This window comes from Lycium ferocissimum, chromosome 8 (genome assembly GCF_029784015.1).
Source record: "Lycium ferocissimum isolate CSIRO_LF1 chromosome 8, AGI_CSIRO_Lferr_CH_V1, whole genome shotgun sequence".
Classification (NCBI taxonomy): domain Eukaryota; kingdom Viridiplantae; phylum Streptophyta; class Magnoliopsida; order Solanales; family Solanaceae; genus Lycium; species Lycium ferocissimum.
In genome coordinates, this window is record NC_081349.1 from 8,108,641 (window position 1) to 8,122,475 (window position 13,835).

At 38.9% G+C, this 13,835-nt stretch overlaps 1 protein-coding gene across 1 annotated transcript; it reads left to right on the forward strand.

The window, feature by feature from the left end:
- The first annotated feature begins 6,366 nt into the window (after window positions 1-6,366).
- Window positions 6,367-10,635, forward strand: LOC132067165 (uncharacterized). Its single transcript, XM_059460314.1, has 8 exons — window positions 6,367-6,949; window positions 7,037-7,131; window positions 7,246-7,349; window positions 7,809-7,909; window positions 7,992-8,095; window positions 8,430-8,867; window positions 9,189-9,320; window positions 10,252-10,635. Exons 1-8 carry the CDS (start codon window positions 6,704-6,706, stop codon window positions 10,403-10,405), a joined length of 1,374 nt encoding a protein of 457 aa, XP_059316297.1. The 5' UTR covers window positions 6,367-6,703; the 3' UTR covers window positions 10,406-10,635.
- The last annotated feature ends 3,200 nt before the right edge of the window (window positions 10,636-13,835 follow it).

Here is a 13,835-nt window from a genome sequence, read left to right on the forward strand (position 1 = left end):
TCTTCATATTATGTACGTACAAATACTTGCAATATAAAGAAAGTTATGAAAAATTCATCTAAGACATGTTTTCTTATCAAATACCCTATACCGAGGACTACCGTTGAAATTTGGCATCTCTTTATTAAATACCCTATATGGGGGACTACCGTCGAAATGCGACAAAGTCAACAAGGTCGTGTTGACCGAGCCAAATCCTTTAACACCCTCGAATGGGGACAGCCGTATCAAAATTTGACAAGGCGGGGATTCGGCGTCCGAACCTAATCTATAATAAGTAAAACCTCGGCCCAAAAATGCCTAACGTGATTCGGAGACGTCTGAATTCACAAAGCATAAACAAGTCCCGCGGGAAAATCACTCGATCAAATCCTCGGACAAAAATGTACCGAACGAAGAGACAATTCCTAACCTTTGACTATTCCTAACGGGATATGTGATTAAGGCAAATATCATAACAAGTATTCAGATAAAATAATAAAGAGACAATCAAAAGGGAAATGCTCATTTCATATACGAAGGGATTTTACATTTGAACTTTTCACAAGTCAAAAAACGAAAACAAAATAAAAGGCTAAATTACTAGATCGGGAAAGTCCTCGGACGAATCCTCAAGCTCGCATACTTTCTTAGCCTCCTCGATCGAAGAGACAAGCTTCCCCGAACCTTTGAGCTATTCGAGGGTAACCCTCCCGGATTTTCACCGCTCATACTCGACCACAATCGTAGTACGAGCCCGATCCACATCCTTAAGAGACAAGTTGGCTTTTTCCAATTTAGCCGGATATCTCTCTCGAAATAGTTCTTTGAATTTGAGACTCAAGCTCGGCCCGAAGCAAGTCATTGGCCTCGGGCCGCTCCTCGAACTTGCTCTTAAGCTCGAAGCCGGCTCGAGCCTCGCCTTTACCACCTTCAACTTCTCTTGTCTTTAGCACTCTCGATTCAAGATGCGATGCCTTTCGCCAACAACCGAATCAAGTTTGCTTCGAAGTTGGGAGATAGTGGCCTCGAGTTCCCCGAGCCTCGAAGTAAAACCCGCATCGTCTTGGCGGGCCGACCTTATCCGTCTGCGGAGATTTTTTTTCAACCATTCCGGCCAACTCCCTTCAAACGAAGATTTTCGGCCTTCACCGCTTCGAGCTCGGGTTCTTGGAGGGCGGCTACCGATTGATCATCTTTTTCTCGCTTTGCTTGAACTTTCCATTTCACGACTGCGAGCATCCAGCTGGCCCTTTAAGTTGTCAACCTCGTGCTGAGCACGGATAAAGGCCTCATTGATGAGCACAACACTCTGCAGAAGAAACAAATAAAGTTAAACTTGGATAAAGCTAGAGCTGAGGATCACATTGAATTATGGAAAGATTGGATGATAAGCTTACGAGTTACTCGCGTGCTTGCCCTCTAACGAGGCGCCGCCAGGGACTCCGACCATCTTTCTTATCCGAGTCCGAAATGAGAGGCCTCGGATAGCTTGCTACTCCTACAGGGCGGGACAAAAAGCTGCAATCCTCGGGGACGGTGACCATGGCCGAACTTGTCCTTCTCCGTTCCACGCTAGGGGCCGAAAAGATACCTATTAGACTATCCCTTGCACCCGTTTTGGTGGCCGGCTAGCTGCCCTCGTGGCTCGAGGGATAGGGAGATGTTCGAAACCGACGGAAGAGGTATCCGAGAACATGTCATCGAGGTTATCCTCGGCGGGAGAAGAAGTTAGCCTCTCGGTAGAAGCGTGCCTCGGATGTCAGAGCGGGTCACCACCGGCGGTGGGCGGGTATCCATTGGAGCCACGGTAACGGGGGCCGATTCTTCTCTTTGTTCGGCCTCAATATTCGAAGATGGCCCGGATCTTCTAAGCCTTTGCAGGGGAATCTCTTCAGGTGAAGCGTCACCTGAAACGTCAATGAATTTAATTGACCTTAGAGGAATTAGAAAAAGAACTTATTCCCCACTTGTGTGCAGAGCCGGAGCGGAAGGTCCTTATCGACAAGGAAAGGGAGAAATGGTGGTTTCTCCTCCCACGAGGCGACGGAGGGGCCCTCACCACCCTTCGAATAAGAAAGTCGGGCTCGATTCATCCCTCGCAGTCCGAACAGCGCTCCTTGCCCTTTTCTTTGGTTTTTGCCCTTTGTCCTAGGGCTTTCTCAGTCTCTTACCAGCAACAAGAATGAGCCGAGATGACCGCCATATCAAATTCGAACCGGCGGCAGTGCCAGGGTCGGCAACGCCGGGTTCGGATTTTGGCTCCACCGAGCCCTTGGGTAAACCTGAATACCGAAGGGGTTATAAAAGAAAAGGAAAAAAGGAGAGGATGCAATATATACCAAATCAAGGAGAAGATTACCGTGATTTTGGGCAACCCATCGGCCACGCGACAGGTCCTCCCATGTCTGTTGTTCATGAGTATGTTGACCGATGATTGCTCCAACCATTCTATCATGTTCCCACGTAGGGGTATCCATGCCTCGGGCCGATAAAAAAAAAAAGGGAGAAATCACATGTATGCAAGGGAGCAAGTGTTGACAAAGCATGGAGGAAGAATAATTATAGAAGGGAGAACTGAGAAACGTACGCCTGTCGTTCCACGTTTCCGGAAAGGGCATGTACTCGACCGGAATAATGTCCGCGGTTCTTACCTGGACATAACGTTCCAACCACCCTCGATCTTTGTCCTCGTTAAGTTTGGAAAAGATCGGGGTTCCGACCTCGGCATGTGAGCTTATCACGCCCCCTCGGAAGAGTCTCGGGAAATATAACCGGATGAAGTGCGCCATTGTGAATTCCGCTTTGACGTTATTATTAATCGAGAGCGAGGCCACGGTCCTCCGGATAATCGGCCCAATTTGGGCCAATAGTCACATCACACGTCCGAAAGACATCTCCAAAAAACCGAGTCGATTGGAGGGTTGAGTTTGAGTGTAAATGGATAGGTGTAAACGTATAGAAAACCTTCTCATGATCGGTAATAGACTCGTCGGGCCCAACATTTGCGCCGACGGTTATCCGTCCGCGCCTACCGGACTGTCAAGTTTATCCTCCGCGCGCGCGTAATAGACGAAGGGTATCGCCTTGCGTCGAAACCCCTATCCGCGACCGGGATGGCTTTTCGACGTCAAATTCTTTGTTGTAGTTGGGTTTGGTCGGCCTGTGTCCCGAAGCGGTCGGTTCGACGAAAGTTTTTTCCTGTGTGTGTGTGTGTGAGGTTAGCTCGTGTGTCCTTGAGAGAGAGAGAGAGAGAGAACGTGTGTGTGGTGTGTGTGTTTCGGTGTTGTGTGTGTGTGTGTGTGTGTGTGTGTGTGTGAGAAGATTGTGTGTGTGTTTTTGTGTGTGTGAGTGTGTGTGTGTGAAAATACGAGAAAAAGGAAACAATGGAGGAAATGAAAAAAGAATGAAGAAGCAGTTGGATGCAAAATGACAAAGGAAAGGGGTAGCAAAGGTGCACTTTCGGTCAAAAAATAGCAAATGGAGAAGTTGGCAAAGTTGACTTCTTGCAATCAAATGAGCAAGAACTTAAGAAATGAAACGATCAGGAGCAAGAAATGAAGAAGTGAAGAAGCGAAAGTGGAAAAGTGAAATGGTTAAGGGCCTTATATAGGTGTGGGACATGTAGCGGTTACAAAGGGCAGCCAATCGGGCGGCGACACGTGTTCCGCACATAATTAATGGACGTGATGAAAACGACGTGCGTTACGACGGTTCCCGGGGTCGGCCGTTGGCACGAGACACGTGACCGATGTCGCAGGGACGTGACATAACCGTAAGCCGCCAAAAATTAAAAACATAAGAACGAGCTTATGAAACCATCGATTTTTTTGTGACTTATCCACTTCCCGTTAGTTCGGTAAAACTAAGGTCCGAAAAGTGTGGACTATTTTGTACGGTAAAACCGGGCCAAGCAAGTAAGGCCGGTGAGGCAAGCCGAGGTAGGATCCAAATGAGCACGAGCATGTTCGGTCTTTTCTTGAGGGGGATTGCACCGAATAAGGTCGACTGAGATAAGGAAAGTGTATGCGTTTTCGTGTCTCCCGAACCAAACTCAACGTGCCGTTAGTCCCGTTTCTCCAAGTCAAGTTTACGTGACCGTTAGTCCGATTTTCTCCAAGTCTAGAAATGAACGTGGCCGTTGGTCGGTTGTTTGCGGTGTTGCCACGTGTCAAGAGACCGTTCGTCATTTCGTTTTGACAACCGTACCGCGTCGTCGGTCTCACCTTATCCTTTTAGGTTTCTTTATTATAAGAGGGCTTTGTATTGTATTCAAGGCCCATGAGGCAAAACTACAAATAGAGGACATTTCCCTACTTTTAGGGGTTGACTTTTGAGATCTAGAACATTGTAATAAAAATTTATATTGAAACTCCCTCTCTCTCTCTGATTTTGGTTCGGATCTACAGTTTGGCTTTGTTTATCATCCATGGCTATATTGTTTATATATATATATATATATATATATATATATATATATATACACACATATATATTTAGCTTAATCACCAATATCAACATACTTATTCAAGGCATTAGCATACGAACCCCTACATATTTCATATCAATCAAAAGTAGATTAAAATTTATCCAAATATCCTATATCTCACTTACAAATTCAATTGTTACCAAAATTTCGGGGTAAACAACATCACCATAGTAAATGTCACAGCTAAGTTGGACAACCTTCGAGAAAAGGTCAAAATGGGACGAAATTAATGACGCGGGCCATTCATTAACGATAGATGAATTTGAAAAAAACACATACTTTAGGGTTAAATTTTAATACGTTCCCTATGTTATATTCATTTCATATTATATTTTTCTATTGAAAAGGCTTTTTATAATTATTTTCTTTCACTACTTTAATTAAATAATATGAGTCAAATTAACTACATTTTTTCATCTCATATCAATATCGTTGTATGAAATATGGAACAAAGTGATATAACTATATTAAACTAAATACTTAAGAAGAAATAAAGTATGTGACACCATGATTGAGGGCAGACAGATTTGAAGGAGTGACGGACCTCTAGCTAGTAAGCTTTTGAAGAAGCAATACATGTATAATACGTACTTTAGGTAAATTTTACATTAAAAAGAAGAGAAAAAAATAAAATGTTTTAAAAAACAAAGAACATGGGAAAAGGTGCACTCTAGGCTCAAATTTGACATAACCAAAAACAAATTTGTAAGATAAATTAGGCGGGTTACACGGTTTTTGAGTTGAGAATAGTATAATTTAGCCACAGATTTAAATAACAGTAATTGAATAGTCATTTTTAATACAAAAATAAAATTTGAACAAAAATATTTTAGCTAAAACATGGCATAACTTCAACACACAATGCTGGAGTTCTAGGCTTTGACAAGTGGAACTTCAGGAACGACTCATGATGTTCAAACTTTCACAATTTGCTAAAGATTTAAACTCCACACATGATTCATAGAGTTCAAACCCAAACCTTTACTAGTTTAAACTCCAAGAACTATTCGAGGAGTTCAAACTTTCACCATCCAAGTATGAAAAATTGTTGAAGTTTCAAACTTGAAGAACAATTCACGGAGTTAAAACTTTAACAATCCAAGTGTTAAAATTTGTTGGATTTTCAAACTCTATAAACAATTCGTGCAGTTCAAATGATAAATGTCCCTAGAGTTTTTTCAAGTTAATAGGAATATTTTTATAAAAAAAATTTATTCCCGCATTAAAAATTAGCTAAATTAAATAATTTTCAAAAAATGACATAAAACTTAATTAGCAATCTGAAAAATAACTATTTGCCGATATACCCCATTTTATAATGTCTATTGTGCCCAAGACAATACATACCATAAATTTTCATAGTGACAAATACATTGAAAGTGTGGTTCACCTGTAGAGAATGCGTGGATTAGAACACCGAAAACAAAATAATGATACAATATGGATAAGGAAATATGACCATTCTTGATTCTGGAGTTGGTTGGTTTATGGTTTGTAGTTTAATAGTAGTAAGTAGTAACAAATTACAGAACTTTCCAGCTCTTTTCCAACCAATTGCTCCTCATCCTTGTCATGCAATGGAAATGTTTAGAATCTTAGCCAGAATCAACTCCCACCTAACACCCAATATTTAAGTCAATTTTGGTTTATCCACCTTACTCTTTATCCCAAATATTTAGGCATAATAATCTTGGATTGTTCTCCAAATCTCCACCACTAATGTTGCTACATTATGATTAGGATTTTCTAAGGCTGTGTTTTTTATCCACGTGTCATATTTAGTGGGACCAATTTAAGACCCTTTGGCAGCTGGCACCAACCCCCACCAGTCTTTGGCCCTCATCCACCCCGGCCCCCCCACACCCTCAAAAAATGAGGTCTTGATTGGTGACTTTTATTGTGATGTTGGGCAATGAGAAAATTGTGGGGAACTGTCTTTCAAAGTCTTGAATTTTCTTCTTCATCTCTACAAAACTAAGGACCCCCCATTTAGGGGGCTTGTTTGTACAGGATATCTTGATTGCCTCCCTTCTTCTTCAAAGAGAAAAAAAAAAAAAATTGAATCTTTTTTGTTTGTTCCTACATACCCTTTAAGGGTTTAATTATTTGATGAGATTCTTGTTTATTGTTTTCCAAGATTGAACCTTTTTTTGATTGATTTTAAAAATTTCTTGAAGAAGGGAGGTTGTTAAAAAAATTCATTACATTGTTCATCATTAATAGAGAGAGAGAAAAATGATAGTAAGGTGGTGGATAACAGCACTGCAATTAACAGAGCTGTTTGTGAGTTCTTTGGTTCATTTGGCTTATGGTTTTTACATATTTAGCACAGCTGTGGCTGGTGATCTTTCACAAGCATTAAGTGATTGTTTTTACAAGACTAATTTTGAGGTTAATGAAGATCCAAAGGATAATATTACAAGTGCTAAAGATCTGCCTCCCATTGTGTTGGTTCATGGAATCTTTGGTTTTGGAAAAGGGGTATGTTCTTTTTGTCCTGTTTTGGGTTTTTTTGTAATCATTTTGGCTCACACTTGGGTAAAAGATTGAATTTTTATGTTTTTGTAGAGATTAGGAGGGCTTTCATATTTTGCTGGTGCAGAGAAGAAGGATGATAGGGTTCTTGTGCCTGATTTGGGCTCTCTAACTAGCATATATGACAGGTGGGTTGATGCTTGTTATTTGTGTTGTTCTTTTGGCATCTTGTTGTAATATTTTTGTTCTGTTCTACATTTTATTTTTTTTTGTTGCAAAATTTGATGGAATTTAGGTTTCAGGGCTCGAGAATTGTTTTATTATTTGAAAGGAGGGCAGGTTGATTATGGGGAAGAACATAGTAAAGCTTGTGGGCATTCCCAATTTGGACGAATTTATGAACAAGGTTAGAAGCTTTTTGTTTGCCTCTTTTATTTATTTTAAATGCATTTGAATGTTTGTCAATTCATGGTACTTATGAACAAGACTAGAGTCGTGTTTTGCAGAGGCGGATCCATGTTTTGAAGTTTATGGGGTTTGTTACAACGATCTCAAGTTAACGTAAAATAATAATTGGGTTCATAATCAAGCATTTATAAATATTTTGTGGATTTCTTAATACAAATATAGGGTATGAACAAAAAATTACTGGGTTCCAGTAAACCCATACCTCAATTGCTATATCCGACCTTGCGCTTTTGCCTCCTATGTTTAGTTTCATTTCACTTCAATGTTTGTATATTCAAGGTACTTATGAACAAGGTTGAATTTTTTTATTTTTTTTTGCCTTGTGTGTTTAGCTTCATTGCATTTCAATGTTTTTGTGAATGGTTAATTTAGCCTTTTCATATTCTTATTGAAGCAGGACATTACCCGGAATGGGATGAAGATCACCCTATTCATTTTGTTGGGCATTCAGCTGGAGCACAGGTTGTTCGAGTTTTGCAACAAATGCTAGCTGACAAGGTTAGTTTGCTTATAATCAATTTGATGGATTTTGAGATTTAATAGAGGTGTGCTGTTAATTTAAAGCTTATTGTGATTTCAGGCATTTAAGGGTTATGAGAACACTTCCGAGAAGTGGGTCTTAAGCATCACAGCACTGTCTGGAGCGTTCAACGGGACTACAAGAACCTATTTTGATGGAATGCAGTAAGTTTCTGATTCTTATTATATGTAGCTCAAATATAGTTGATGTCTTTATTGTCATATAAACAACTAAGTGATGCCCTTGGGTGTTCATTATATCAATTGTGCGATTGTTGTAAATTCTAGTATTTAGTAATGACCTCAGAGCCTTAGATAACGATAATATGAAGGTTTTAACTTTGTTGTTTCTATTAAATCCACTTTCAGTTTGCTGTTACCTTTCCTTTCTCTGTTTGGTTATAAAAATATTGCTGTCATCTGTTTGTAGCCTTTATTTATAAGTTATATGTTTACCCAAATCATGAATCTTTGCTAAATTGAGTGATTTGATTTACAGTCCTGAAGATGGGAAGTCGTTGAGGCCAGTGTCTTTGCTTCAGCTTTGCCGGGTTGGAGTAATAATTTACGATTGGTTTGACATACCGTGGCTAAAGAACTATTACAACTTTGGGTTTGACCACTTCAACTTATCCTGGAGAAAAATAGGAATATGGGGTCTTATTGACTGTCTCTTAGGAAATGCTGGTCCATTTGCTACAGGGGATTGGATACTCCCAGATCTTACCCTCCAGGGTTCAATCAAGTTGAACAGCCACTTGCATACGTTTCCTAACACATACTACTTCAGCTATGCTACTAAGCGTACCAGCAAAGTCATGGGGCTAACTGTCCCTTCTGGCATACTAGGAATACATCCTCTGCTCTTCATCCGAGTCCTCCAAATGAGCCTATGGCGCCATCCTCCAGATGTACCTCCCCCATATAAGGGCTATAGGTCTGTCTTTAATTTTTCCTTATTATTCCATCTCCTGCTAAATGGCGGTTACAATGTATTTAAATCAATTATCATGTATCAAAGCGCAGTGGAACCGCCTCTATAACGACGTTGTTTGTCTGAATAAATTTTGGATGTTATAGTGAAATGTTGTTATAGAGAACATATAATATAACATAACATGAAAAATAATTTCCAAAGTAACTTGGTCGTTATAGTGAAATGTTGTTATAGAGGATGACTGTTATAAAAATGTCTGACTGTAACAATTTCTACACAAATCATTCGTAATTTCATCATCTCACTATCTAATTCTTGCAGGGATGAAGATTGGTGGGACAATGATGGAGCACTGAACACTATATCTATGACACATCCTCGTTTCCCGGTTGAGCACCCAAGTCAACTGGTTGTTAAAGATTCTGATTGCCAGCCTTTGCAACCTGGCATCTGGTACACTTCCAGTCTTAAGCTTCTGCTATTGTATTTCTTTTGCCTAGTTGCTGTTGTTCGTATTTAACTTGTTTAGTTTCTTGTCTAAGTAAAGCTGTTTTCGCCGCAATTCCATTTGGCAGTACTGTCTGGTTTTTCTGAGTTCGAAGAAATGAGGTTTTAATAGCTTTGACCTTTGAACTATAAAGAACCACCAGTTCTTGTCATCTTTTCCTAGTTGTAATACTAGAAAGTTTCTTAATGTGTGATTTTTTTTTTAGATTATCATTAGGGCTTGATAGTTATTCATGATTGTGAAGCAAGTTCAGTTTGCAAACCAATATTTTCACATGTGCCCCTTTAAGGGGTTGCTATTTTGATGATAAATTTGACTGGACATCTATATCTCTGTTTGCTTGAAGTGGATGTGCTAAATTTTTGACGAGGTGTGCTAGACGTTGCAGCATCAAACTTTTGCATATTAGAGAAACTTTTAAAAAATCTAGGAGGGGTGTGTGACTAAAGTATTGTTCCTGGACTTGCAACTTTAGCTGGTCTTCTTTTTCATCTTCCAAAGAGATGAATCCACTTGCAATTATATCTCTTCAGGATCCCTAAACAATCTTCTGTATTTGCTTTCCTCTTCTTTCAATTGGATATTTGCACCGTGTTGCTGTGTTTTCTCTAATATGTTTCCCACTTAACCCCCTTAAAGATAGTATATATTGGAAATTATGGCTTTTATGCCTATTATCTTTGAGATATGGAAAATATTTGACTTGCTTTTGAATTTGCAACCATTCGACGTCCTGCATATTTGTCTGACACATATTGGATACTTGAGATTTCTATAAAGTGGTTGAATTCTCTGAATAGTTGTTATTTTAACAAACAAAAGGGTATTTCAGGGAGCGTTAGTATTAATATTTCCTTTTTTCTTTTCTTGAATCAGGTACTATAAGATTGTTGAAGGTGATCACATTCTTTTCATTGTGAATCGGGAAAGAGCTGGAGTTCAATTTGATTTGATCTATGACAGCATATTTGAGCGCTGCAGGAAGCATGCCTTCAGAAAAAATCCAACGATGCCAAACCATATAATTTAATAGTTAGCAAGATGTTGCTCTTACAGATGCGCTACAAACTCTTAAGAGAGAATAGAGATTAAAGAAAAGGGAATCTGCGATATCAAATACTCTTCTGCTTTCTTGCCGCCTTCTTTTTTCTTTCAGACAAAAATCTAGTTTTCCCTTTGAAATGTAAATGTGAATAGAAAAAAATCCCATTCTTCTTCGAATGTATGTAATGATAATCACCACCTTTAGGCTGTAGGCTTGCAGAAGAAAAATGTGAATTGAGGAGACAATATTGCACACTGGTCTCTTGTAATATCAAAAACCTATATATTAGAGGTTTCTGTTTAACTTGTGAACATCTCAAACCTTTTCATATTTGAGCAAATGCAATCCACTTCTCGATTAGGATTAGAAATTTTAGTAAAAACTGGTGGTTATGCATTTAAAGGGTTATTTTTTTCTGATTGTATCATGTCAAGATTCTAGCAGTTGTATCATTATGTTGCTTCTGGAAGCTTACTGAACTCAAGATTTGACAACTATACAGCTAGTTCTCTGAGGAATAACTTGATGTTACTGCAGGATACATTCTTGATCCTAGTACTTCGTTATTAGTTACATGTTTGTATCCAGACTTCCAATCTTTTTTTCCGAGTACAAGCAGTAACGGTTAAATAGAGCGATATGAACATTGAGGATTCATATATCTAATCCCAACTTACTAGGGAATAAGACGTAGTTGTACAAGCAATAAAGGCTCTAGAGCTCTTGACTTGTTTTAGGGTCAGTGGGGAGTGTACTCTCTTCTATCTTTCTCTTTGGAACAATGGATTGTTCATGTTAAATTTTTGTGTCTCCTTTAATATATTTCTCGTTTCTGGTCCGACTTATTGTCATTCATGGTTAGCGATGTTGGCTCCAAGATGACATATGGTTATTTCAATCCTAAAAGGAAGGAGGTATAGGGGAGTTGGAGTAATTAGATCTTGGATTATTTTAGGACAAGCTGAAAACAAGAGATCCAAAGACCAGTTGACTGTTTGAAATCTTCAAATGCTGATACATAAAACTCGGGTTTTGTATACAAAACTTGGTTCGAAATAAATACTGAAAGGAAACAAAGAGAATCTGTGTTTAGTAAGTCTCCAAAGAAAATAATTAATGGGCTTTCTTGCTTAGAATTGCATAAACTTCTACAGTTCTACCTTATGTTTTTTTTCCTGGAGTTGTGGTAGGGCATTTGCTTTAGCCTGGCCTTCACACGTGCATAATCATGGGCAGCACATGGATCATCATTCAATTGCACATGCCTCTTTTTCTTTTTTGGTTGCAGAATAAAACCATCCGACCAGAACTCACCATGGGAGGCTGAAAAAAAATATTTTATACTTATTTCTGGTTATTGAATTTGAGGGGAAGCCTTAGCGCAACAATAACTTTACTTGGTAACTTGTAGATTGTTTACTTGAGACATAGAAATAACTTCTTTTGCAGATGTGTTCGTACACACTTTTTCTTAATTACTGGGGAACTGGGAGGGAAAGAGAAGGGATACTGGATTCGATTTTTTACCACACGGTGAAGGATGTAGGGCCTCAACCAACTGAGCTACCCTGTCCCTCAGTTGTAGAGCACTTGGTACATGGGGCAAGCCTTTTCTTTGTTAATACTGAATTTGGTTTTCTAGAATGGGGATGAAAATAATGACGACTTAAAGGTCAACAAATTGATGAGAATCATAAGAAATTAGAGTAAAAAAATTCAATAAAGAACAAAAAACATAAGATAATTTCTTCTTATATGTCTAAGGTTTGATAAGCAGAGTTACTAGTATTTGCGTTTAGAAGATACCCGACGAAATAGTCTACCTGATATCCATGCTAACGAGAGATAACAGGCAGAGCGAAGGGGGGTGGGGTTTCAATTATACTATGTAAAAATGAATATTTTTGCATATATATAAATTATCGAATCTCCTTAGTATAAGATTTTCTTTCATTGAATCTTGTTATTTTGAATTTTTGCCCTTGATAGGAGGGTGTGGAGATCGAGTATCGGGGTAAAGGGTTAGTAGGTTGCGCACGGATTTTTTTTACCGTATCAGGGGTATTAGTATCTTTGTTACGTTTGCTTATTCTTAGATTCCTAGTACTATCTGATTGTTTCTTTCACTCCGTTATTTTATTATCTTGCTGCTATTATTAATATTATTAGTACTGCTGCTTTTACATCGCTCCTTGAGTCGGGAGGTCTATTGGAAACAACCTCCCTACACGTCACGAGGTAGGGATAAGAGTGTGCGTACACTCTACTCTTCGCAGATCTCACCTGGTGGGATTATAGTTGTTGTTTGAATTTCTGGCTCTACCATCGACAAATGCCAGTAAAATAATGGAGGTGCGGCAAATTGAGTCGAATACCATATCATGGAAGAATGATGGAGAATTATTTTGTGATTTAAATTGATACCGACTTCTCCAACAAACACAGTTAAAGCGCCGACCAAGAGGCAGCAACATAACGACCAAAACAGAAACTAAAAGATTCTTAGTTAAGTTTCATCATATTTTATAGAGTTAGGTTCTCTTTGATACCAACAGTCAAACTGAAAGTCAAACTCACATCACATGCAGCTAGTCTGAATCAGTGCATACAAAAGAAAAAATGACAAAAACAGTCACTTTATGGTTGGATAGATTTAAAATGGTCCATTAAGTATACTTCATAACAATTTTGGTCCTTAAAATTTGTCGTTGGATATTTGGTCTTCATCGAATATTTAACAAACTATTAAGGTTAGATACAACAAGAATGTGAGGAAAGAAAAGGATTTAATATGAACATTTGAAGGTTTAATTTTTATCGTTTATGCTATTTGTGGAATGCGATGCAGCTTTTTGAGGTGTTGTTTCTGCTACTTCCCCCATTTCAATTTATATGATTATGTTTAATTGGGTACAGAGTTGAAGAATGAAAGAAAGATTTTTAAAACTTGTGGGTCAAAACAAATTTTAGATATTTGTCGTGGCTATAAATCACAAATATGATTCACTATGGTGGAGCACTATGGTTCTGTTGTACAAGAACAAGGGTGATATCCACAACTACAATAACTATAGGGGCATCAAACTCCTAAGCCACACGATGAAAGTCTGGGAGAGACTGGTCAAGTTGAGGATGCGGAAGGGTGTGTCTATCTCCGAGAACCAATTTGAATTCATGCCGGGGCGATCGACTACAGAAGCTATCCACCTTGTAAGAAGATTGATGGAGCAGTATAGGGACAAGAAGAGAGACTTACAAATGGTGTTCATTGACCTAGAAAATGTGTACGATAAAGTCCCGAGGGAGGTCCTATGGAGATGTATGGTGTCTAGAGCTGTACCTGTAGCTTACATTAGGGCTATTAAAGACATGTAAGATGGAGCCAAGACTCAGGTTAGGACAGTGGGAGGTGACT

Coding starts and splice junctions, on each gene's coding strand:
- LOC132067165 (XM_059460314.1), top strand. CDS start 6,704: ATGATAGTAAGGTGGTGGATAACAGCACTGCAATTAACAGAGCTGTTT. Junction 7,350..7,808: donor TGGACGAATTTATGAACAAG/GTTAGAAGCTTT, acceptor TTATTGAAGCAG/GACATTACCCGGAATGGGAT. Junction 7,910..7,991: donor AACAAATGCTAGCTGACAAG/GTTAGTTTGCTT, acceptor TTGTGATTTCAG/GCATTTAAGGGTTATGAGAA.